The sequence below is a fragment of the Candoia aspera genome, chromosome 3 (genome assembly GCF_035149785.1).
Source record: "Candoia aspera isolate rCanAsp1 chromosome 3, rCanAsp1.hap2, whole genome shotgun sequence".
Lineage (NCBI taxonomy): Eukaryota > Metazoa > Chordata > Lepidosauria > Squamata > Boidae > Candoia > Candoia aspera.
The window spans coordinates 80823204-80848540 of NC_086155.1; the positions used below are offsets into that span (position 1 = coordinate 80823204).

Here is a 25337-nt window from a genome sequence, read left to right on the forward strand (position 1 = left end):
CAGCTACTCAGAACTTTCCCTCTGTGCTGAGTCACCCTGAGTTTCGTTTTCCTCATTTTGCTCAGCATAAGTTCTGGTTTCCCCATTTTTCTCAGCATAAGTTTCGGTTTCCCCTTCCTCACCCTCAGAGACAGATTCAAACCTTACATTTATACATTCTAGACAATGTATTTGTCTCTGGTGACAAATACAAATCATACCTCATTTTATAGAAATTGTCATGAGTAAGGATGGCGAGCAGGGGGCTCCCATCCAGACTGTCAAGCGCATGCATAGCACTGAGGAATTGTTCAGCCATTCAAAGAGACACAGATCGGGACCACCTTAACCCTTGGGGGTTATATGTCTGGGTTTTTCCCACGCTTCTTCAGTTTGTTAGGATTCCTGTTAAGTACTAGTAATAAATATTAGAGACCAGTTCCTTGTCTCAGTGTGTTTCCTGGTTGTTAGGACATCAATCCTAACAAACTCCTACTCCCATCGAAAGAGGGAGGAACAAGCAATTAAGGAGATACGTTTAGAAATGCCTTCAGAAAACCAAGAAATGCGGCTCACCATCCAACAATTAGCAGCAGCCCTACAACAACACCAGCAACAAGTAGATCTCCAGATCAACACATTACAAGCTGCCATGCTACAGCAGTTGCAACAACCAGCTCCGATTAACCCACAACCGGCACCAGCAGCAGCAGCAGCAGCAGCTCCACCAGTAATGTTGAGATCCCAGGGCAGTCTACCAGAGAAATTTGGAGGAGAAGCAGGACAGCTGAGAATCTTTCTCACACAGTGTACTATGTTCTTCGATAGCAGACCCGCAGAGTTTCCCACAGACAGAACCAGAGTCACTTTCATCCTAGGCCTGCTGAAGGGACCAGCTGCCAAATGGGCTATTCCCATGGTGGAGAACAACGACCCGATTCTCAACGACTACCAGAACTTTTTGGCAGGGTTCCGAGCACACTTTGATGACCCCATCAGAGAAGCCATGGCCAGCCGGGAAATTCGGAGGCTCAAGCAAGGTAACAAGAGGGTGGGACTCTACATTGCTGATTTCAAGTTGTTAGCAGGAGATCTGGACTGGAATGAGAGTGCATTAAAAGACCAATTCAAACAGGGGCTGGATGAGGAAATTAAGAATGAATTGGTGCGCCAGGGAACACCAGCTACGTTAGAAGCCCTATATCAGTTATCGGTGGTCATAGATGCCAGGCTAGAGGAGCTTAGGCAGATGCAGCCGGGGAGAAGCAAGACCCTCAGAGCGTTTTCAGGATTTCCAGCTCTCTCTGTAGCATCCTCTCACTCAGCACAAGAGGAGCCAATGCAGATTGGGGCAAGCAGGAGACTGATTTCCGAGACTGAGAGGCAGAGAAGGAGAGAGAGAGCCCTGTGTTTCTACTGCGGAGCCCAGGGGCACATGGTGAGAGCTTGCCCAGCGAGAGGCCAAGCAGCTCCAGTAAGAGCCCCAAGGCAAGCAGCTGAAACAGGGACCAGCTCCGCCTCTACTCCCAACCAGGGAAACTCCAGCAGTCTCCCTCCACAGAGCTCAGCAGGGAGACCATAAATCAATTAAGGAGGGCTCATTCCGAAGATTCCAGGCAAGCCTTTTACTACTTACCAGTAATAATCCATGACAACCCAGAGCACCAGGTCAAGCTAGAGGCCCTCGTGGATTCTGGAGCTTCAACTAATTTTATTGATGCGCAGACCATACAAGACTGCAACATCCCGACCAGAGAATTACCATGCCCCATAGAAGTGGAGACCATTGACGGCCAGCCACTCAAAGCAGGGCCGATTAGAAGGCTCACAGAACTGGTGCAACTGACAGTGGGAGACCACACTGAGTGGATCCAGCTTTATGTTACTGCATTGCTAAATGTGCCGGTAATCCTAGGCACGCCTTGGCTGAGGATCCACAACCCGTTGATGAACTGGACTACAGGAGCTATCTCCTTCCCAGCTAAGGAATGCCAGCACCACAAGATTCAAGCCGCTCCAGGCTCTCCAGCAACCAACGCAGTCACAGTAGCAGGGGGAGTCCACTTGCCAGCCAAGTATGCAGATTTTGCAGACGTTTTCAGCGAACAAGAGGCCACAGCACTACCCCCCCATAGGGACTGTGACTGCACCATTGAGTTGATACCAGGAGCCAAGATTCCAGCAAGGAAACAATATCCCATGTCCCCCAAGGAGTTAGCCACCTTAAAGGATTACTTGGACTCCAATCTCCAAAAGGGGTTCATCCGACCATCTACGTCCCCAGCGTCTGCTCCTACCTTCTTCGTACCAAAGAAGCCTGACCTGTTGGCACCTGCAACCCAGGAGACACCCATGAGAGTGGTCCACGACTTCAGTTTTTTAAATAAACAAACAAAGAGAGAATCCTATCCTCTGCCCTTAATCTCGGATCTGCTAGATCGCTTACAGAAGGCACGCATTTTTACCAGGTTGGATCTCAGGAGTGCGTACAATCTGATCCGAGTGAAAGAGGGGCACGAATACCTGACTGCCTTCGACACCAGGTTTGGAAAATTTGAGTACCTTGTTATGCCCTTTGGCTTGTCTAATGCAGGAGCCATATTTTCCAGATTTATGAATCACGTTTTTGCTGATTTACTAGATAAGTACATGGTCGTTTATCTAGATGACATATTAATTTTCTCTGAGGATGCCACAACTCACGTAACCCATGTACGTAATGTTTTGCAAAGACTAAGAGAGAACAGGCTGTTCGCCAAGCTAGAGAAGTGTGCCTTTGATTTAACTGAAGTACATTTCCTGGGCTATATAGTATCCACAGAAGGCATATCCATGGATCCTGCTAAGGTCCAGGCAATTCTCTCTTGGCCACCTCCCCGAAATGTTAAAGATATACAAAAATGTTTAGGATTTTGTAATTTTTATCGTCGTTTCATAAAAAATTACAGTGACCGTACCAGACCATTTACACAGCTCTTGAAGAAAGGCTCAAAATTCATATGGGGGGAGAGGGAGCAAGCAGCGTTCCAGGAATTGAAGCAGCTTTTTGCTTCCCAACCGCTCTTAAGGCACCCTGACCCCACGAAGCCATTCATAATGTATTCAGATGCTTCAGATGTTGCCATTGGGGCAGTGTTATTGCAATATACAAACAAGGCAGAGAATACATTGCTTCCTTGTGCCTTTTTTTCACGCCTATTCTCACCAGCAGAGAGAAACTATGATGTTTTTAACAGAGAGTTGCTGGCAATTAAAGCAGCATTCCAAGAGTGGAGGCACTGGCTAGAAGGGGCGACCTTTCCTGTGAAAGTTTGCACCGATCACAAGAATTTACAGCTTCTACAGAACACCAGATCCCTCACCCCACGCCAGATCAGATGGAGCCAGTTTTTCTCTCGTTTCAATTTTGTTATTTCTTATGTTCCCAGGGCGCAAAACTGCTTGGCAGTTGCCCTGTCTCGATCCTTTCAGGCAAAACCCCCCACTCACCAGGAAGTACAGGCTGCTATATTACAACCTCACAACTTTGATCAGCCGATGAGGGGGAGCCAAACAGAGATTTTAGCAGCAGGCAGACAAGCAGAGGACCTATTTTCAAGAGCCAGAGCTCAGCAGCAACAGGACCCGTATGCCAGGGCCAGGATGGATGACCTCCAGAGGGCCCCGCAAGACACTGCCTCCCCATTCAATGTGGAGGCAGGAATCCTCTGGCATAGTGGGTGATTGTATATTCCCCCTTCATTGAGGGAAGAAGTACTGAGACTGTGTCATGACCACCAAACGGCAGGCCACGGAGGCGTTTTCAAAACTCTCCATAGAGCTCTGAGAGACTACTGGTGGCCTAAGATGGTTGCAGACATTAAGGGGTACGTTGCTTCTTGTCACACCTGCAGACGAGCCAAGCCTCTCCCAGGGAAGCCCACAGGACTCTTGCAACCCCTACCCACCCCCAGTAGGCCTTGGGATACGATCTCTATGGATTTCATCACTGATTTACCCCCGGTCCAGGGCCTGACTTCCATACTGGTGGTGGTGGACCTTTTCACAAAGATGGCACATTTTATTCCTTGCAAGGGCCTCCCATCTGCACCAGCCACAGCGCAGTTGTTCATAGACCACGTTTTTAGGTATAGAGGCATGGTGAATCACTTGGTGAGTGACAGAGGCCCACAGTTCACTTCCAGGTTCTGGAGGGCCCTTTTCCAGTCATTAGGGGTCCAGATCCACCTGTCATCAGCGCATCATCCTGCCAGTAATGGGCAAGCCGAAAAAATTAACCAGTGGTTACAGCAGTATCTCAGGTGTTACACCACTTATCGGCAAGACAATTGGCCAGCCCTGCTGCCCATGGCAGAATTTACTTATAACAACTCTGTGCAGTCATCTACCCAGATGTCTCCATTCCAAGCGCTCTACGGGGTTAACCCTCAGGTGTTGCCCACCTCCTCCCAGCAGGGAACTGTTCCAGCCGCAGCTGATTTTCTTAAAGAGCAACAAGCCTCACAGGAGTTGTTAAAGGAGCAGCTGAACAGGGCAAAGAGTGCTTATAAGAGAGCGGCAGATGCTCACAGGCAGGAGGGGCCAGCGATTGCAGTAGGAGACAAAGTGTGGCTCTCTACCAAGTTTTTGATCTCTACCAGACCCTCCAAGAAATTGGACTCTAAGTTTGTCGGCCCTTTCACTGTGGTGCAGCAGATAAATCCAGTAGCTTATCGTTTACAGCTCCCACCATCCATGAAGGTCCATCCACAGTGTTTCACAGAGCCTTGCTAGCCAAAGACCCTCCCCCAAGTAACTTGCAATCGCAACTACCCCCCCCCCCCACCTCCAGTAATTGTGGAGGGAGAGGAAGAGTACGAAGTGGAGGAAATTCTGGACTCTAGGAGGAAGGGAAGGGGCATCCAATATTTCATACACTGGAAAGGGTACCCTGAGGAAGAGCGCATGTGGGAGAATGCCAGAGATGTACATGCTCCAGCACTGGTTCATCGATTCCATCAGCTTTTCCCTCACAAACCCAAGCCTCGCATTTTACCCGAGATTCCTCTTTCGCCTGAGCAGGCCGAAGAAGCCCAAGCTGAGGAGTTTGTGAGTGTGTATTTCCCCCCGCCCCCGCCTGAAGCCTCGACTCCAGTTACAGAGGAGGTGGGGGAACCACAGCCCTCTACCTCGGGCTTGCATTTCCCAGGGGGGAGGGGGGCTGACCCTGCTAACTCTCTAGATGTTTTCCAGCAGCAGCCACCTGGCCTGGAGGCGTTATCGGATTGGGAGGGCAGCACTGCTTCGTCCTTGGAGGAGTTGTCCTTTGAAGACTTGCCTTCCTTGCCCAGTTCCCATGGGACTTTAGAAGCAGACAGCACATCTTATCAAGACTCTGGAGGGGAGGGGGCTGAAATGGAATGTAAATCTGGAGGGGAGGGTGATGTCATGAGTAAGGATGGCGAGCAGGGGGCTCCCATCCAGACTGTCAAGCGCATGCGTAGCACTGAGGAATTGTTCAGCCATTCAAAGAGACACAGATCGGGACCGCCTTAACCCTTGGGGGTTATATGTCTGGGTTTTTCCCACGCTTCTTCAGTTTGTTAGGATTCCTGTTAAGTACTAGTAATAAATATTAGAGACCAGTTCCTTGTCTCAGTGTGTTTCCTGGTTGTTAGGACAGAAATTCTCTTTAAGACTAGAACACAATGTAAATTTCAATCCTTTCAACCGCATATTTTCCCATTGGTCCTTTTATATATTATCACCTTGATCACCTTGATTGACCAGACTGTCACCAGACAGGGTCCTGCTGGTCTCAACTCCCTATCCATTCATCTCAAATCCTGGCTTTTCTTCTCCAGGTCCGGCCAAAGGCCTTGACTATTGGATCTTCCCATCTCTTTGGAGGTTGGCCGATAGGTTTTTTTTACTTCTCTTGGATACCATTCAGCAACTGCTGTTGTCCAGCGGCCATCCGACATGCACGAGACATGTCCTGCCCAGCGTAGCTTCCATTTTCGATATTCAACAATGACATCATTTATTCCACTTTGTGTTCTAATCTGGCTGCTGGGATGTGGTCTCGGAGAGAAACTTTCAGCATGGATCTTTCCATAGCCCTTACTACTCTCAAAAGCTCTTCCTCTTCTGCCTTTGTTAGCAACCATGTTTCACTTCCAGATAGCACCGCCGATAAGACAGTCGAATTAAAAAGATTAGCATGCAGTTTTCTATCAATCTTCTCATTCTGTAAGACTTCTCTAATGGAGTTGTATCTAGCCCATCCAGCTTTCTTTCTTCTGACCAGTTCTTCTCTTTGATAGTTGTTCATTTTGATTAGCCGTCCCACGTAGACATAGTGGTCAACCTCTTCAATAAGTTCATTCTGAAGCCTCATTTGGAATTTTGGAAGGTTTCCTGTCTGCGTATATTTTGTTTTGGTGTGATTCATCTTTAGACCCACCTTTCTGCTTTCAGCATCAAGTTGTCGAAGCATTTTTTGCAGCTTTCGAGCATCCTTTGCGATCAGTACAACATTGTCCGCAAATCTGAGATGGTTTATCTTCTCTCCGTTTATATCAATTCCATCTTCCCATTTCATTTTGCACATGATATTTTCCAAACAAGAGTTGAAAAGTTTAGGTGAGATCGTACCGCCTTGCTTTACACCTTTCTCCACTGGTATTCGTATTTCGATTTCAGAGAGAGTCATATTTGTGAAGCAGTTGGTATTTGTTTCTTTGAGCAGCTTTATGTAGTCGGGGTTGATTCCTTGTTCACTGATCGCTTGCATTACTGCATTGACTTCGACACTGTCAAATGCTTTTTCATAGTCTATAATTGCGATCGCAAGTAGAAATTTATATTCTCTTGATCATTCGATGAGCTGAGTAAGTGTGAATATATGATCAGTGGTACTGTACTTGCTTCTAAAGCTGGCCTGGTCTCGTGGCTTGTATATTATAGCCAAAAATTTTAGCCCATTTTATCATACGTTCTTTCACTTGCTCTTCCTCTGTCTCATATTTCAGCAGAAGTTTATAGTTTTTGGCAATAACATGTTCATCATTAGTACATTATTCTATTTCAAACTCAGTCTTTCTTTGTTCAAAACCATGAAATCTTTTAGCAACTTTAAACCTTTCTGATAATTGTACATAAGAAAACCATTGACAAGTATATCCTTCTGTTAATTAAATCTTCTCTTGATTTCATGTTACAATCCCCTTGAAAGAATTCTAGTACATCACGATAAGTTAACCATTTATATTTACTTATCATTTCACGTCTGTAAAATGCTTCTTGCGCTGAAAGTCACAAAGGTATTTTCGGGCAGAACCTAAATTTATATTTATTCCATACTCTAAGGATGGCCTGCCTGGCATAATGGTTCTTGAAATCTACATTAACTTTAGCTTTGTCATACCACAGATATCCATGCCACCCAAATCTCAAATCATGTTCTTCTATCTCCAATAGCCTCCTATTTCTTAACAACACCCTCTCTTTCATCCAAACTAAACAACAGGCAGCAAAATATAATTTCAAATCTGATAAACCCAACCCTCCTCTTTCCTTTGCATCTTGTATACCTTACATTTAACTCGTGGTTTTTTCCCTTGCCATACAAATTTAGATATATCCTTCTGCCGTTGTTTAAATGGTACATCAGTTGTCAAAACAGGTATTGTCTGAAACAAAAATAACATGCTAGATTTGTACTTTCAGGCTTGCAAGATTAATGTCAGCCCTTCCAGGTAAACCAGACAGGAAATGCAACTAGATGAACTAATTCTACTTTATTGGAAGGCTACATTAACAGAAACTTGCAAGTCTGAAAGTACAAATCTCCCACCCTCCCTATTTATTTCTTGAGTGGTCAAGACAGGTCTTTCTTTTTTAATTAAACTTTGTTACATTTTTTAACATATAAGTAAAATCTAAAAAGCATGAAACAAAAAACCTACAAGGAAAGAAAAAGAAACTAAAAAGGTGTGAAATTACAACAAAACTATTACAAAGTGACTTCTGACTTTCTACAGCAAAGACATACATAAATCAATACCGTCTCTCACTCCAATTTAGACTATGATAAACATTATTTCTATAAAGCATTTCAATTCTCAATACAACATTCCCCTCTAAAACAATTTCCCTCCCATTGAACAAACATAAGAAAACCCCTTCAGACACAGTTTTTCACCTACTAAGTAAACAGTTAAATATTACCGTCTTCACTTTAATTTTATTCCTCTCTGCCAACTAAACTAATAAAAAATAACCTGCCTACATCCTATTACAATGTGATTGATATAGATAATACCTTAAAGGTATTATCCAAAAAGCAATAGCATCCATCTAAACCCTTAAAAAGCCATCCTGATAACCATATTTAATCAATTATTCCACTTCGAAGTAACCAAAGCATTTACACATTTCAACATCATACACAGAGCTGTCTCCAATTTTACAGCCCGCCTTGAAAAGTCCAAATATTCTTCAATAATCTTCCAGCATTTGAAGCCTAATTCTCTTTCTTGATCTTGATGTTTCAGCAACACAGTCTTTCCTAGCTCTCTTTTTTAAAAATCCAAATCTTCTTCAAATCTCCACAATTCATTTTTTCTCCTTTCTCTTTTTATCTCTAAGTCACCAATCCTCATCTTCTTCTTTGGAGAAGCAACTTTGTACTTGGGATAATTGTCAACCTTGTCAGCTTCTTCCATTTGTTGGCACAATTTGAACTTCCCAAGTTCTGAAAGATGGTCCAGAACTTGAGTGACTTCAAGAGAAAATCCTTTAAAAATCCCTTTAATTTCCACCATGTCTCTCCACAGTAGATTATGGAGCCCTCTAGTGACTCAAGAAGGTAAAGTCCATTCAGGCAGTTGTATTAGAAATATCCTCTAGCTCGTTATCTTCGGAAATAACCAATCAGCATAGTAAAAAGTGAAAACGAAGACCGTTCCCACAGGAAAGTAAAAGCAGATAGGATGAAATTCAACTCTGCAATTCAACAAAGTAGGAAAAAAGAACTTTTATAATCCTCAAAGCTTAGTTTTTAAAAAACAATGAAGAAACAAAAATCTTAAACTCTCAGCGTTGCCATTTATATAAAAAAGCCAAGTTTTCAAATTAAGAAATCCCCAAAATAATGAGATTCCACATTTCTTTGCTGTAAAAAGCCTCTCTTCAGTAACAAATGTACAAAAAAAAACCTTGGTGTTTTAGAAATGGGGTGGTCAGCTTTAGAGTCCATTTTCGGATTCAGCACAGCCTAGGAGAAGATGACAACACTGCCTCCCAGCTGATCACTCACCAGTCGAATGTGAAACTCAGTTTTGCGATCTTCTGGCGTGAGCAGCCATCCAGAGAACACGAGGGGTGATTCCTGGGGTTCTCCTTGATCCGAAGAACTCTTCTGTGCTTCAAGGAAACCTGCCTGAGCCTGAAAAAAAAAGCAGGCTGTCAGGTTTACCCAAGGAGCTTGCGGGAAAACCTGTCCAAGCTGCCATTGTCCCTACCGGAAGCCAGGGTGGGTCTTTACTAAGTTTCTTCTTTAGACCATTACCCTCTCATGGACTCCCTTTCCTTTTATCTGAAAACTCCCTAGGCAGCATCTCTTCCCTATTTTCCAAGGTCACCCTCACTTTCCATTACAGTCGTAAACATGTTAGCATAAATTCTGTCTGATGTGATACTATAGTAGTTAGTTCATTTTTCTTTTTCTGTATTTCTCTGTACAAAACTGTAGATTGGCATCTAACCATCTGTGCCCATAAATGTTTCAGTTCACCTTTCAAATTATTTTCCCTTTTATTTTTATTTTTATATGATGCATAAGCAGTAATTCTACCTCAAATGTATATGTTACATGCTTCCCATTCAAAAATTCAGGCACTTGATGTTCTGAATTCAAATCAAATTATTGGGAGGTCTCTACCCACATTTGTTGTAGAAATTCTTTATTATTCAATGGGGAAACACTGAAATACCAATTTCTCGATACCTTAACCAGTTTCTGAAACACAGTTCAGGGTGATTGCACTATGATCAGATACATAACATCAATATTACATTCTTGTATTTGGTGATATAAAGTCGATGATATTAAAAAATAATCAAGCCTAAAAAAATTCTGGAGCACATTTGAATAAAATGTATATTCTCTTTTAATTGGATACATTAAACGCCAGAGGTTTATTAAATTCATTTCTTCTATATAAGTCTTAATTGTTTCTCTCACTAAAGATTGTTTTTGTGTGTGTGTGTGTGCCAGTGTATTTCTATCAAGCTGAGGATCCAATATTTCATTGAAATCTCCTATTATCATTTTGTCATAAATATACTCATTCAAGTGTTGAAAACATTAATAAAACATAATAGGAGAATCTAAATTTGGTCCATAAACATTAACCATAGCTATTATAATCTCTGTTAGTTTAGCACATAAAATTAAATAAAGCCCATTTGCATCAGTGATAACCTGTGGTACATCAATTGGGATTTTTTTTCCAAACCAAAATGGCCACACCTTTAGCTTTGTCGAAGTATCTGTGAAGTAAATTTGCCCCACCCAATTCTTCATTAATAGACATGCAACCTGTTCCATTAAATGAGTCTCCTGTAGTTAAGCTGTTTTTGTTGTTTATTCATTTAGTCGCTTCCTACTCTTCGTGACTTCATGGACCAGCCCACGCCAGAGCTTCCTGTCAGTCGTCAACACCCCCAGCTCCCACAGGGACAAGTCCGTCACCTCTAGAATACCATCCATCCACCTTGCCCTTGGTCGGCCCCTCTTCCTTTTGCCCTCCACTCTCCCTAGCATCAGCATCTTCTCCAGGGTGTCCTGTCTTCTCATTATGTGGCCAAAGTATTTCATTTTTGCCTTTAATACCATTCTCTCAAGTGAGCAGTCTGGCTTTATTTCCTGGAGTATGAACTGGTTTGATCTTCTTGCAGTCCAAGGCACTCTCAGAATTTTCCTCCAACACCACCATTCAAAAGCATCGATCTTCCTTCTCTCAGCCTTCCTTATGGTCCAGGTCTGGCAGCCATATGTTACTACGGGGAACACCATTGCTTTAACTATGCGGACCTTTGTTGTCAGTGTGATGTCTCTGCTCTTAACTATTTTATCGAGATTTGTCATTGCTCTTCTCCCAAGGATTAAGCGTCTTCTGATTTCCTGACTGCAGTCAGCATCTGCAGTAATCTTCGCACCTAGAAATACAAAGTCTTTCACTGCTTCTCTATTTTCTCCCTCTATTTGCCAGTTATCAATCAAGCTGGTTGCCATAATCTTGGTTTTTTTGAGGTTTAGCTGCAAGCCAGCTTTTGCACTTTCTTCTTTCACCTTCATCATAAGGCTCCTCAGTTCCTCTTCGCTTTCAGCCATCAAAGTGGTATCATCTGCATATCTGAGATTGTTAACGTTTCTTCCAGTGATTTTAACTCCAGCCTTGGATTCCTCAAGCCCAGCATGTCGCATGATGTGTTCTGCGTACAAGTTGAATAGGTAGGGTGAGAGTATACAGCCCTGCCGTACTCCTTTCCCAATCTTAAACCAGTCCGTTGTTCCATGGTCTGTTCTTACTGTTGCTACTTGGTCGTTATACAGATTCTTCAGGAGGCATACAAGATGACTTGGTATCCCCATACCACTAAGAACTTGCCACCATTTGTTATGGTCCACACAGTCAAAGGCTTTAGAATAGTCAATAAAACAGAAATAGATGTTTTTCTGAAACTCCCTGGCTTTTTCCATTATCCAGCGGATATTGGCAATTTGGTCCCTAGTTCCTCTGCCTTTTCTAAACCCAGCTTGTACATCTGGCAATTCTCGCTCCATGAATTGCTGAAGTCTACCTTGCAGGATCTTGAGCATTACCTTACTGGCATGTGAAATGAGTGCCACTGTTCGATAGTTTGAACATTCTTTAGTGTTTCCCTTTTTTGGTATGGGGATATAAGTTGATTTTTTCCAATCTGATGGCCATTCTTGTGTTTTCCAAATTTGCTGGCATATAGCATGCATTACCTTGACAGCATCATCTTGCAAGATTTTGAACAGTTCAGCTGGGATGCCGTCGTGTCCTACTGCCTTGTTATTAGCAAAGCTTCTTAAGGCCCGTTCAACCTCACTCTTCAGGATGTCTTGCTCTAGGTCACTGACCACACCATCAAAGCTATCCCTGATATTGTTATCCTTCCTATAAAGGTCTTCTGTATATTCTTGCCACCTTTTCTTGATCTCTTCTTCTTCTGTTAGGTCCTTGCCATCTTTGTTTTTGATCATACCCATTTTTGCCTGGAATTTACCTCCGATGTTTCTAATTTTCTGGAAGAGGTCTCTTGTCCTTCCTATTCGATTGTCTTTTTCCACTTTCACGCATTGCTTGTTTAAAAATAATTCCTTATCACTTCTGGCTAACCTCTGGAATTTTGCATTTAATTGGGCATATCTCCCCCTATCACTGTTGCCTTTTGCTTTCCCTCTTTCTTGGGCTACTTCTAGTGTCTCAGCAGACAGCCATTTTGCCTTCTTGATTTTCTCTTTCTTTCGGATGTATTTTGTTGCCGCCTCTTGAACAATGTTGCAGACTTCTGTCCATAGTTCTTCTGGGACCCTATCTACTAAGTCCAGTCCCTTAAATCTATTCTTCACCTCCACTGCATATTCCTTAGTAATATTAGTGAGCTCATATCTAGCTGATCTGTGGGTCTTCCCTAATCTCTTTAGTCTGATCCTAAATTGTGCAATAAGAAGTTCGTGATCTGAACTACAGTCAGCTCCAGGTCTTGTTTTTACCGACTGTATAGATGACCGCCACCTTTGGCTGCAAAGGATGTAGTCAATCTGATTTCGGTGTTGTCCATCTGGTGAAGTCCATGTATAAAGCCGTCTCTTAGGTTGCTGGAAGAGAGTGTTTGTTATGCAGAGTGAATTGTCTTGGCAAAATTCTATCAGCCTATGTCCTGCTTCGTTTTGTTCTCCCAGGCCATGCTTACCTGTAATTCCAGGTGTCATTTGACTGCCCACCTTAGCATTCCAGCCTCCCGTGATGAAAATAACATCTCTTTTAGGCGTGTTGTCCAGTAGGTGCTGCAGATCCTCATAGAACTGCTCTACTTCAGTTTCTTCAGCATCTGTGGTTGGGGCGTATATTTGGATCACTGTGATGTTAGATGGCTTGCCCTGAATTCAAATTGAGATCATTCTATCGTTTTTTGGATTGTATCCAAGCACTGCTTTAGCCACTTTACTATTAATTATGAATGCTACTCCATTTCTTCTGTGGTCCTCTTGTCCACAGTAGTAGATTTGGTGGTCATTTGATGTGAAGTCCAGGCCCATTCCAGTCCATTTCAGTTCACTGACGCCCAGAATGTCTATCTTTAATCTTGACATCTCACCAATAACCACATCCAATTTGCCCTGGCTCATAGATCTTACATTCCAGGTTCCAATGGTGTGTTGATCCTTAGAACATCGGATTCACCGTTCACCACCAGCACCGTTGGCCGCTAGCCGTCCTTTCGGCTTTGAGCTAGCTGCGTCATCACGTCTGGGGCTAGTTGAACTCATCCTCTGTTCATCCCCAGTAGCATTTTGACCATCTTCCGACCTGGAGGTCTCATCTTCCGATAGTATACCGACATATCTCTGGTTGTATTGATCCATTTAGTTTTCACGGCAAGAATACTGGGGTGGGTTGCCATTACCTTCCCCAGGGATCGCATTTAGTCTGACCACTCTGTCATGACCTTCCCGTCTTGGGTGGCCTTTCACGGTTTAGCTCATGGCATCATTGAGGTGCTCAAGCTCCAGCAGCATGGCAAGGTAACGATCCTTTGCTGAAGAGATAAGCTGTATCTGCCCTTAATGATTTTAAATATGCTAAGATTACATTTTGTTTCTTGGATTCTCATAACCCTTTTACATTAAGACTAACTTCAGTTCTTAATATTTTTTCACCCCATTTATCAATATTCACCCAATACCAATTAATTATATGACCTGTACCATTTAACAAATATCTAATAATAAGCTTCTCTATGTTTAAATATTTAGCATATTTTCTAGTATTGCTCACAGACGTAGAACCTCCATAAAGACTCAATTTAGCATTCAAATACCATGCTATTAAGTATTATCTATACTTAAAAAAAGAAAAATGTGATTATGTGCATAAAAATAAAAGAACAAGCAAGTGACATTATTAAAGAGATTACAAAGAATCCTACACACACACACACATGAAAAAGAAAAATCACAGAACTTGACAACTTCCCGAAGGGGATAGCATGGTGGTTTCATCTCTCTTCTTACACTGAAAATTACAATACAATTTCAAACATTACTAGTTGAAGGAAATGTATGGAGTGTTAAAAATAAATGGTAGAGTTCACAGTATGCCCAGACTCTCTATATTGAACTTAACCAAAACTTAAACAAAAAAGAGTACAGGAAAAAAAATGCAGGCGTAGAGGCTTTTAAACTAAGCTATAGGCAAACTTCTCCCACAGCAGATTCCATGGTATGAAACACAATTAGGCTTGTCCATCAGCAGATTTTAAAGATAGGATAAAGGTCTCTGCATTCAAAGGATTATCAAATCTATGCATCTGATCTTGATGATTAACGGAGAATGTAGCTGGGAAAACGCATTAAATATTGAAGTTGTGTTGATCTGGCAGGACACTGAGCTTTTGTAATCATCTTTGTCTTTTCTGAAACTTCTTAAGTGAAATCAAGACAAATAACTGTTTTTATAGTTTTTAATGTTTTTAATAATTAATAATGACAACGGTTTGAGGTATTTATTAATTGCTTTAGCTCTGTTGTATGCCACCCAGAGTCACTGGCTTTGTGAGATGGACGGCTATATAAATTGGACACGTACATACATACATAGATATTGTGCTTTGATTAAGACCCCACTTCAAAGGAAACTTACTGATTCCTGGTGAAATATACATAAAATCTCATCTCTTGTGGTAACAAGAAGAAATTGTACAATAATAATGTTAGAACTGGTTCCAGTCTTCCTTCTGGTTAAAGAAATTTTAGTCACATGATCAATCTTGACTGGAAAATCTGTTTAAAGCTGTATGTGCAAGGACTTCCCTAACCACCTCTTACTCAACCAATCATCTCCCACTATAGATATTTGTTCCAATTAGCAATGTTCTAATATTTATTTAAAAGTTAGATTTCTATTGCCACCCACTTGCACTTGGTTCTCTATCCTGGAAGCAAATATTTGTTTCCCTGAAAACAGAAATAGATACAGAAAGGGTTTTATTGTTTTGCTGCAGTCACTGCAATTTCATTCTTACTATTTCTTTGCCAAGGTGCAGATATTATCAAGCATGATGGAATCTACTCCAGGTATTTCATTTCATTCAAAGAGAATGGTAAATACAGTATAAAAGTACGTGCCCAAAGGAAATATAAGACAGCCCGACAGCCTGAGAGAGAATCTAGCTTTCTATATTCCAGGTTATGTAATAAACGGTCAGCATTCTTTATGAAAGAGCAATAATTTCTGTGTATTGGAATGAGAATGAGAAAAGGAGGAAGAGGAGGGGGAGGAGGACCCGTGTTGCTTAAGAGTGAAATAGGGCTCTCAGGGAGAGACTTTCCCTTGTCGTTCCTTCCCCAGTAACTGCTTTAGGGTTTTCTATCTTTTGACAATGTTCCTTCCCTAATAATTCTTTGCTTCAAAATGTAGTGTTTTTTTTCACTCTCTTCTTTATCATTTAGCTTTCCTACTAAATTTAGTTATCAGTATATAATTTTTCATTTATATCTCTAACTGTTACAAAATGAAGTCAATTAGGCTTTGTAGGAAAGATATGCTAGTAGCTGATATTACATTATCTATTAAACATTTGGGTTCTCAGTGTAATAATGTGTACTTTAGAAGCAAAGGGTGTTGCCTAAAGCAACCCATGGGTGCCTTCAGTGTGGACAACCTAGAGCTAAATGTTGCTGTGTAATCATAATTTTTTGGGTGACATTGAGGCTATATTCTTAAATATATGGGACTGGTCACTTTATTGTTTCTGATAGCATTTTATTTTATTTTAATTAAATTTTACTCAAATTTAGATCTTGTCCTGGGCAAAGAAATAGATTGCCAGAGGGTGCAGCTGATGACTCTGCTTCTTTGAGTCCAATCTTAGTTTATTAACTATGCCAAGCCCTAAATCTGACAAAACAAATGTTTCATTTGTGGTTATTTTGTCAAGTTCCTTGTATTAGTTTTATAATCCCTATAGAAATACATGTATATTAAAGTTTCGATGTTACCTGTTCTGTTGCTTTCCCGTATATGAATTGTGATAATTATGATATCAGTGTCTTTACAGATAACTCAAATAGGCTACTGAGAGTACTTGGAACATAATGTGATTTCTCCTTCTCCCTTTCCTTCTCCTTCTCCTTCTCAACTTCTTATGGTAGGTACTGCGTACATGAATCCACCAAAACCAACATTTAATCCAAATGAATTGACAGGAGGCAACTTCAAATTTAATAGAACTGGAGCATCAAATTCATTTGTAGTTACGGGATACCTCCTGGAGGCTACCATGATATTTATCCTCCATGTAGAATCACTGACCTTGAGGTTCAGTTCAATCTTAATGATGAATTCTCTTTGTCATGGACAGCTCCGGGGGATGATTATGACAATGGAACAGGTAAGTCTGAAATTCTATTGTAAGCAGAAGGAGGGTAGAGGTGAAGTGGAGGGAATCCTACCTGTTATCAATTTGAGGACTGTTTTCCTGGAACTGCCCTCACTAGTTAAAACTGGAGAGATATAACCTGCTTTACTACTAAGGGCATTCTTTTGTTTTAAATGAAGTAGATCAACTATCTGTGGCAACTGAACATGTGTCAGAGACCTCTGCAACTGGGAAGGATTCCATGACAGTAACTTCCAAAGTAACCTACAGGAAATGCTGCAGCAGGAATAGCAGGATTTTGACACTTGATTTCTAGTGAGTTTTCTGCAGTGTCACTGCAGGAGTTGCCCAGTGGGCCCAATCCCCAAGTGCCCAACTCTATGGATCCTAATCTGTCTGCAGAATGGTAGTTGTCAGGTGAGGGTAAGAAACCTCATGGCAATGGAGCTTTCCTGCTCTGCTGTGCAGAAATGCCAGCAGTTCAGGGTGGGTGATATGGTGGGCATCTTTTAAAGAGGAAAAGGATGTATGTTTGGTGCAAACAGATAGCTGAAAAAAGATCAGCTGACAATTTTCTCGGTGCTCAGCTGCTGGCCAAGAAGGGCAAGGGTGATTTGGCCATGGTTCTCTGGCAGCTGTTTAGAATAACAATCCGTCAAAATAATAGTAATAAGTAAAACAGCTTGAATCAATCCCAGCAGGGTTTTCAAAGGGAATTGGAAGAGTTGGGCGATCAGGAAGTGATCCATGTTCACCTTCTTCAACCCAACATCCTTGAGTTATGTTGGACTCTACCTCCCATCACTCCCAACTAGCACAGCCAGTGGCTAAGTTTAGGACTGTGAAAACTATATCAGTGAATGTGGAGCTCATAGAGGGTAACATAAGTAACAAGGAATTGATTTTTTAAAAATTAAACAAGGCTGATAATCTTTAGGTGAGGTATTAAATGGTTTGGGATCGCACGGTTCTGGCTTACCAGCTTTTTTATTTATAACTTCTTCATTCATATGCAGTGGGCATTTTTCCACTAATAACTTACCTAAATATCAGAAAGATTTACCAGCTAAGTTCCTGCATATCAAGAGAGTGTTAAAAGCTCAGTAGAGCCAGATTATAGAAAAAGAAGCAGTAAAATTATCTTATTTATGTTTTTAGATTGTAACTTAGGTTTATATGTTTTTATTATTACTTTTATTGTAAACTGCCCAGAGTCCCCCGTTGGGGGAGATGGGTGGTGATATAAATTTAATTAATTAATTAATTAATTAAAGATAAAAATACCTGATTTATTACTGTCAACTTCTGGGAGGTTGGGGTCAACAGAGACTTGTTTGATCCCAAGGCAATATTCAAAAACAAATAGTAAATTTCAGTTTAAAGGTGAAGGATGCAGAGCAGAAAGAGACCACTATAAATTCTAGACACCAGCGCAAGCAGAAACTCTTAACAATACTCCACAGGAAAGAGAATGGTTTTTACTGTTTCCCTCTTAGGACGTAGTTTAAGAGACATCCAGGTATCTCTTCAATGCTACAAAGCAAAGATTTTATTTCAAGTTTGCAAAAGTTATTATTCCTTTTACATGGACATAAAAAAATGAATATTTATTTACTTAATTTCTATAGCCGCCCATCACAAAAAGTGACTCTGGGCAGCTTACAATCATAAAAACAATTAAAAAGTTAAAACAATAAAAAACAACACAAAATTATTATATATGGTTGCCAAGTAAACAAATGCATAGATGTTAGTATAGCCAAGAAACGGGGCCCTTAACACACTCAGGGCCCCAGCCTCGGGCACATAACCAGGTCTTCACGGCCTTACAGAAGGCCAACAGGGTCAGGGACATCCTGATCTCTGAAGGGAAAATGTTACAGAAGGCAGGCGCTACAGCAGAGAAGGCATGCCTCCTAGTCCCTACCAACTGACATTTCTTGGCTGATGGGACCCACAGTGTGCCCAACCTGCCAGACCGAATTGGATACATAGAAACAACTGAGAGAAGATGGTCCATTAGGTAACCCACCTCCTTAAGAGCTAACAGAGCCACCCCCTCCCTCAAGGAATTATTAACCACCGCCAAGATCCAATCATGCGCCCCCTCCCAGGCAGGTTTAAACAGCCAGGAGGGACACTGTCAGGATCATACAATTAAATGAACTCAGTGCAGTTGATTGCTGGTTCCTGTCAATGCCAGACAGAGTGAGGAACCTAGACACGTGTCAAGATTGTTTGGACTAATAGGCAGGAGGGGTGAATTCCAACAGAAGCAGAGCGATGGGAACCAAGAACGAAATAACAGCTTAACCCAGGTGGGGGGAGGAAGGGGATGAGCAAACTGAAGAGGAATGTTTTAATTACGAATTGCATGCCAGATTCATCACTTGCAGCTTTTCCCTTTCGACTGTCATTCCTATCCCTAATAAAAGAATTTCCTTTTTCTCTAAAGAAGAGGTTGGAGTTACTTTGTTGCGGGTTTGAAGCATGGCAGCCCTTACATTAAGCTGCAACTCCTGAATTCCACATGTCTGCTGTACCAGAGGATACTCCTTTACCTAAGGAATCTCCTTTTCCACAAAGCAAAGTCACACGGTTGTATGTTAAACTAGGTGGGATAGCTGACAAGGCAGCGGCCACAGAGCAAGCACAAGGAGAAGATGCAATTGCTGGGCCCTCAAGGGACAAGGGGGAGTCTACCAGCACTCGCGGGGGTGAATTGGCATCCACACAAGACGTGAAAGCAGACCCAACGCCCAAAGTGGGGGATTCAAAAGCCACTAAAACATCAGTGGGGCCAAAGAAGGTGACCAGGAAAAGGGAGTGCAAGGATGATGATCAGTCAGTGCCCGAGACTTTGAGACCAGGTAGATCGACTAGAGGCACCCAAAGAAAGGGGCCAGGTGGTCGGAAGGAGTCAGCAGAGGGCCCAAAAGTGATATTGGTAAATATGTGACCACCAGGCAAGGACCGGGTTCTCGCTCTGACAGGCTGTCAGTGCTGGAGGACCTGGTGGTAAGCATAGGAACTGAGATGGTGTCCCTGTCACTAAGCATGGCCACTATGCAAGTGTCCATTGAAAAGGTATTGCAGAAATTGGAGGAACTGGCTGTGGAGCAACAGCAAGGGAGCTCCATGACAGTCTCAGATGGCGGAGACAGGAGCTCAGGAAGCAGAGCAAGTGACAAGGGCAAAGAGCCCATGGGCCCAGCGATCCCAGCAGAAAGGCCATACCATGGTGTGAGACCCCGGACTGCCCAACCAGAGAGGAAGCCAGCAGGAGTCAGAGAGATAAAGGTTAAATTTGACAGTGACCCCAAACAGCTAGCTTGTTTCCTAAACCACGTCAAGGGGTTTATGGAGGAATTTGCAGAATCATTTGCCAATGAAAAAGCGAAGGTGAGATACGTGTTGGCTTACCTAGAAGGGGAGGCGGCAGACTGGGTAGTCGAGATGCAAGACACTAGGGCCCTGGAGCTGTTGGACCGATGATTTTATGATGGCCCTGAGAGACTGTTTTGAAGACACCTTGTCCAGGCTCACTGCGAAAACCAGTCTGCAAACAGACAAGGGACTCGATCTGTAGCTGAGCACACTTTGGAGTTTAAGAGACTAGATGGTCGGCTAGTTGATTGGCTAGAATTGCTGAAGGTTGAATACTTTCAAATGGGTCTGAGGCCTGAGAGATTAGAGACTTGCCTTAACTGAGGGGACCCCAAAACCCTCAAGGAATGGGTGTACCTGGCTGGTTCTGTAGAAAGCACGAAATTCCAATTAAAGAAACAAATGCAACTGCAGGCCACGACTAAAAGACCTTTCCTGGCAAGCACTCCAGTAGAGAGACAGAAACAACGCAAGACGTGGGAGGAAGAATGGGAATGACATGCCCAGAGAGGTCTACGTTACAAGTGTGGCAAAGAAGGGTATCGTGCCACTGAATGCCCGCAAGTGACCCTCAAAGTGCCTGAAGCAGTGAGGAAGATCAAACCACAGGCAACGATACAAAAAGGCAGAACAGCGGCAGCAAAAGTCATGGAAGAAAGCAAGAGTAAATTCTTCTTAAGCGACAGAAGCTCTGAGGGAGAGGAACCCATGTCGGTGGGAAATGCCAGTTGCCTGCTCTGAGGGCAGGAGGAATGCAATGGGCACAATGATCCTATGGTAAGTGCTGGATGCCCCACAATGTTGTTAAAGGTGTGGGTACAAGTAATTGGTTCCCAGCAAAAAGCAGATCTCATGGCCATGCTGGATTCCAGGTGCACACATAACTTAATGCACCCAGCCATAGTGGCAGGACTGGGACTGAAGATGAAGAAGTTAAAATGGCCAGTGATTTTCATCCAGTTGGATGGGTTGGAAGCTAGTGGGGGCCCTGTAGAAGTATGTACTGAAGCAGTGGGACTGAAAATCAGAACCCACAGAGAGACATTGCAATTCCTAGTCACTCCAATAGCAAATCAGTTGATGATTTGGGGCTTGTCCTGGCTCCAGAAGCACAATCCCCACATAGACTGGGAGACTGGGGACATTGAGTTTAAAAATGGGGAATACAAAAATTCAGCCTCAGCAGGAGCAGTCCTGGAAGTAGGGATATCAGGAATCTTGGAAGAGGCAGCAGTATGCGGGGTCCTGATCAAGGAACGTTTGATTCCGAAGCAGTACAAAGACCTGAGGAGTGTGTTTGAGGAAGCGGAGTCTGACCAGCTCCCACCACACAGAGACTGTGACTGTACAATTGAGATTGAACCAGGGTCAAAATTGCCCAAACCCAAACTGTATTCCATGACCCTAAAGGAGAGGGAAGCACTGAGGGGATTTATAGACAAAAAATTGAAATGTGGTTTCATAAGACCAGCCACTTCCCCAACGGTGGCTCCTGTGCTGTTCAGGTCAAAAAAAGATGGTTCCTTGAGGCTGTGCACCAATTATCGAGGTTTGAACACAATTTGTGCTGACAATAAGTACCCCCTTCCCCTAATGAAAGATATGCTGGCTCATTTGTCAAAGGGGAAAACTTTTCACCAAGCTAGTTTTGAGAGAAGCATACTATTGGGTGCAGATTAGAGACGGGGATGAATGGAAAACCATTTTCAACTGTCATTTGGGTTGCTTTGAATTTCTTGTAATGCCTTTCAGATTGAAAGGGGCTGGGGGCGTGTTCATGCACCTCATAAATGTGGTACTATGTGATTTCCTATACAAAGGAGTACTTGTGTATTTAGATGATATTTTAATCTACTCAGAAAGCTTGGAAAAACATGTCAAATTGGTGTGCCTGGTGCTGAAAAGACTCCTAAAGGTGCAGTTGTTTGTTAAGCTATCAAAGTGTGAATTCCATAAGGAGAAACTGGACTATTTGGGCTATAGAGTCTCAAGCAAAGGAACAGAAATGGCCCCAGCCAAGGTTTGAGATGTGCTAGCTTGGCAGGCCCCCAAAACTCAGAGGCAGTTGCAGAGTTTTTTGGGGTTCACAAATTTCTATCACCAGTTCATCTCTAATTTTGCTCAAGGGGCTTTGCTGCTGACTAATTTGCTCAAAACCAAAGGGTGGGGAGACACTGGGAAGGTGAAAAACCCCAGGGTGGGTACTCCAATGGACATCCAAGTGCCAACCAGCTTTTGACTGGCTGAAAGACCTATTCATGGCCGAACCAATATCATTGCACTCCAACCCTGAAAAACCTCTGGTAGTCCAGGTGGATGCGTCCAACACAGCTTTGGGGGATGTCCTGTTGCAAAGGAATGAGGAAGAGGTTTTGCACCCATGTGCATATTTGTCCTGCAAATTTACTGAATCAGAACATAAATGGTTTGGGAGAAAGAAGCTTTCACAATAAAGTGGGGTCTCCAAACATGGAGACACTTGCTAGATGGTTCCCCCCCACCTATTCGAAGTATGGACTGATCACAAAAACCTAGAGGCTTTAAGAATGCCCCACAGGCTAAGCCCCAAACAAATCAGATGTGTGCAGTTTTTCAGTAGGTTTAACTTTATGCTGAAATACTTGCTGGGGGGGAAATTTCCTTGCAGACGCCTTATTGAGACTTCCCCAGCACAACAGCAAGAAAGAAGAAATCATAGACACTGTAATCTCAACAAACCAAATGGGTTTACTGGTGGTAACCAGTGGCCATGCATCTGTATCAGGATCAGAAATGAGGCCTGATTTAATGCAGGAATTCCAGAAAGCTTACAAACCAGATAAGTGGCTGGGCACCAATTGAGAGTTGTTAGAAGAGAGGGGAGGGCTGTGGTGAAAGGGGATCAGGATTTACGTTCCTGAACCCCTCCAGGAGGGGTTCCTGAACCCCTCCAATATTAAGAAGCCATGATGTAAAGCTGGCAGGTCATTTTGGGTTTGTAAAAACCTTGCATTTGGTAAGGAGGCAGTTTTGGTGGCCATCACTCAGAAAGGATGTAGAGAATTATGTAGCTGGGTGTCCAATTTGTGCTGTGGCCAAATGGGCAGGGGGCAGGTTGCAAAACGTAGCAAGCCCCACACAGCCCTGGAAGCAGATCGTGATGGACTTTATTGTGGAATTGCCAGAAAGCAAAAAGGACACTGTTATTTGGGTGATTACAGACTTGTTCTCAAAACAAGCCCACTTTGTACCCGTTGCTGGCATCCTGATGGCTGTGAAGCTGGCCAAGCTGTTTATTCAACATGTATATCAATTACACAGGGTGCCTGAATGTGTGATCAGTGACAGAGGAGTACTGTTCATATCAGCCTTTTGGAAAACATTTTTAAAGCTTATTGGAGCAGGGCAGGCTCTGTGTTCAAGTCATCATCTAGAAACGGATGGATCGATGGAACAATTGAACTCTGTACTTGAGCAGTATATCAGGTGTTACGTCAATTACCAACAAGACAACTGGGTAGACCTCTTGCCTTATGGAGAAGTTGCATATAATGTGGTACACCAAAGCACTGGCTACTCCCCATTTTATGTGGCCAATGGGCAAGAGTTTGTGGCAATCCTGGAATTTCCCCAAGACCCAACAAAAGTAAGCTCACTTGATGATTGGGTTAAACAATTAAATGAAACATGGCCAGTCATACAAAAAGCCCTCGAGCAGGCTAAAGAGACTTATAAGAAATATGTAGATCATAAGAGAGCCCCTGAGTGGCCACTGAAAGTAGGTGAGAAAGTCTACCTGTCTACCAAGTTTCTAAAAGCAGCACGACCATCAAAAAAATTAGGACTGAAATTCATGGCGCCATTCCCCATCAGTAAAATAATTAATCCTGTCACCATGCAATTGCAGTTACCAAAGAACATGAAGAAAATCCACCCTGTTTTCCACTGCAGCCTACTGAAACCTGCAAAGGCACCAGACAAGTGGCATCCCAAGACAAACCCTCCCCCCAAATCTGACAATGGTGGAAGGAGAGCAACACTTTGAAGTACAAGAAATACTAGATTCTAGGAGAGTCTGTGGAATATTATGGTATCTAATACAATGGAAACATTTCCCCAGATCTTCCAATGAATGGGTCGCCAGCCAGCACATTCGTGCACCTGAACTCATGAAAAAATTTCACCATTACCCAACCAAGCCAAAAAAAGCCATCTAACTTTTGCTTTTGCTTTTAATTACATATATCGTACTTGTGTTGTGCTTCAATTTACTATTTCCTAGATATTTTTCTTTCAGGAGGGCGCCATATCAGGATCGTACAATCTAACAAACTCAGTGCATTTGATTGCTGGTTCCTGTCAATGCCAGACAGAGCGAGGAACTTAGATGCGTGTCAAGATTGTTTGGGCTAATAGGCAGGAGGGATGAATTCCAACAGAAGCAGAGCAATGGGAACCAAGAATGAAATAACGGCTTAACCCAGGTGGGGGGAGGAAGGGGATGAGCAAACTGCAGAGGAATGTTTTAATTACGAATTGCACGCCAGATTCATCACTTGCAGCTTTTTCCTTTCAACAGTCATTCCTATCCCTAGTAAAAGAATTTCCTTTTTCTTTAAAGAAGAGATTGGAGTTACTTTGTTGGGGGTTTAGAGCATGGCAACTCTTACAGACATGGATCTTGCAAAGAGGTAGCTGAGCTAGTAGCTGCAAGTGCCCTGTCCACTTCCTCAGGTACAATGGGCTCAAACTACCCCCAGATAACCATGTAAGACATAGCCCCCATAGCCTCCACTGGTGCTGCCATAAAGCTGGAGTCCAACGTAGAGCAGATGTGAGTGACTTTATCTGCTAGATGTGCAGCATATTCCTCACAGTGACCTTGCACCAGCCAATCTGAGGAGCAGTGCCCTTGGATGCTTCCCAAGTATCTCAGATGATTACTGCCACATCACCTCTACACTGGGGTCTTGGCTGGTGCCACACCTGGAAACCAGCTGGGCATATCTCAGAAAGGGCAACTCCCCCCTCCTCTCCCAGCCAGGTCTCTGTAATACACACCACGTCAGCTTTCTCATCCATGATCAAATCATGGATGAGGGTGGCCTTATTACACACTGACCTGGCATTCAGCAGCAGCAGCCAACAACCCAGGGCCTTGAAAGTCTGCCATCTGGGGCCTGGGAGTGAGTTCAAGGGGATGGAATGAACCACAGGAACAATATACCTATGGCCCGCGCCTTGTGAATGCTCTGTTCCTTGTTTCCCACATCTCCCTCTATCCATCACTAGTTAGATGTTATAGCCTGCCC

The 25337-nt window shown here is 43.0% G+C and overlaps 1 protein-coding gene across 1 annotated transcript in view; it reads left to right on the forward strand.

Moving 5' to 3' along the window:
• The window catches only part of LOC134494621 (calcium-activated chloride channel regulator 2-like), a 38804-nt gene extending 18650 nt beyond the window's left edge, over nucleotides 1–20154 (forward strand). Inside the window, 2 exon segments of the mRNA XM_063299871.1 lie at nucleotides 15319–15466; nucleotides 19653–20154. Coding sequence (XP_063155941.1) covers nucleotides 15319–15466; nucleotides 19653–20154 — 650 coding nt within the window.
• The last annotated feature ends 5183 nt before the right edge of the window (nucleotides 20155–25337 follow it).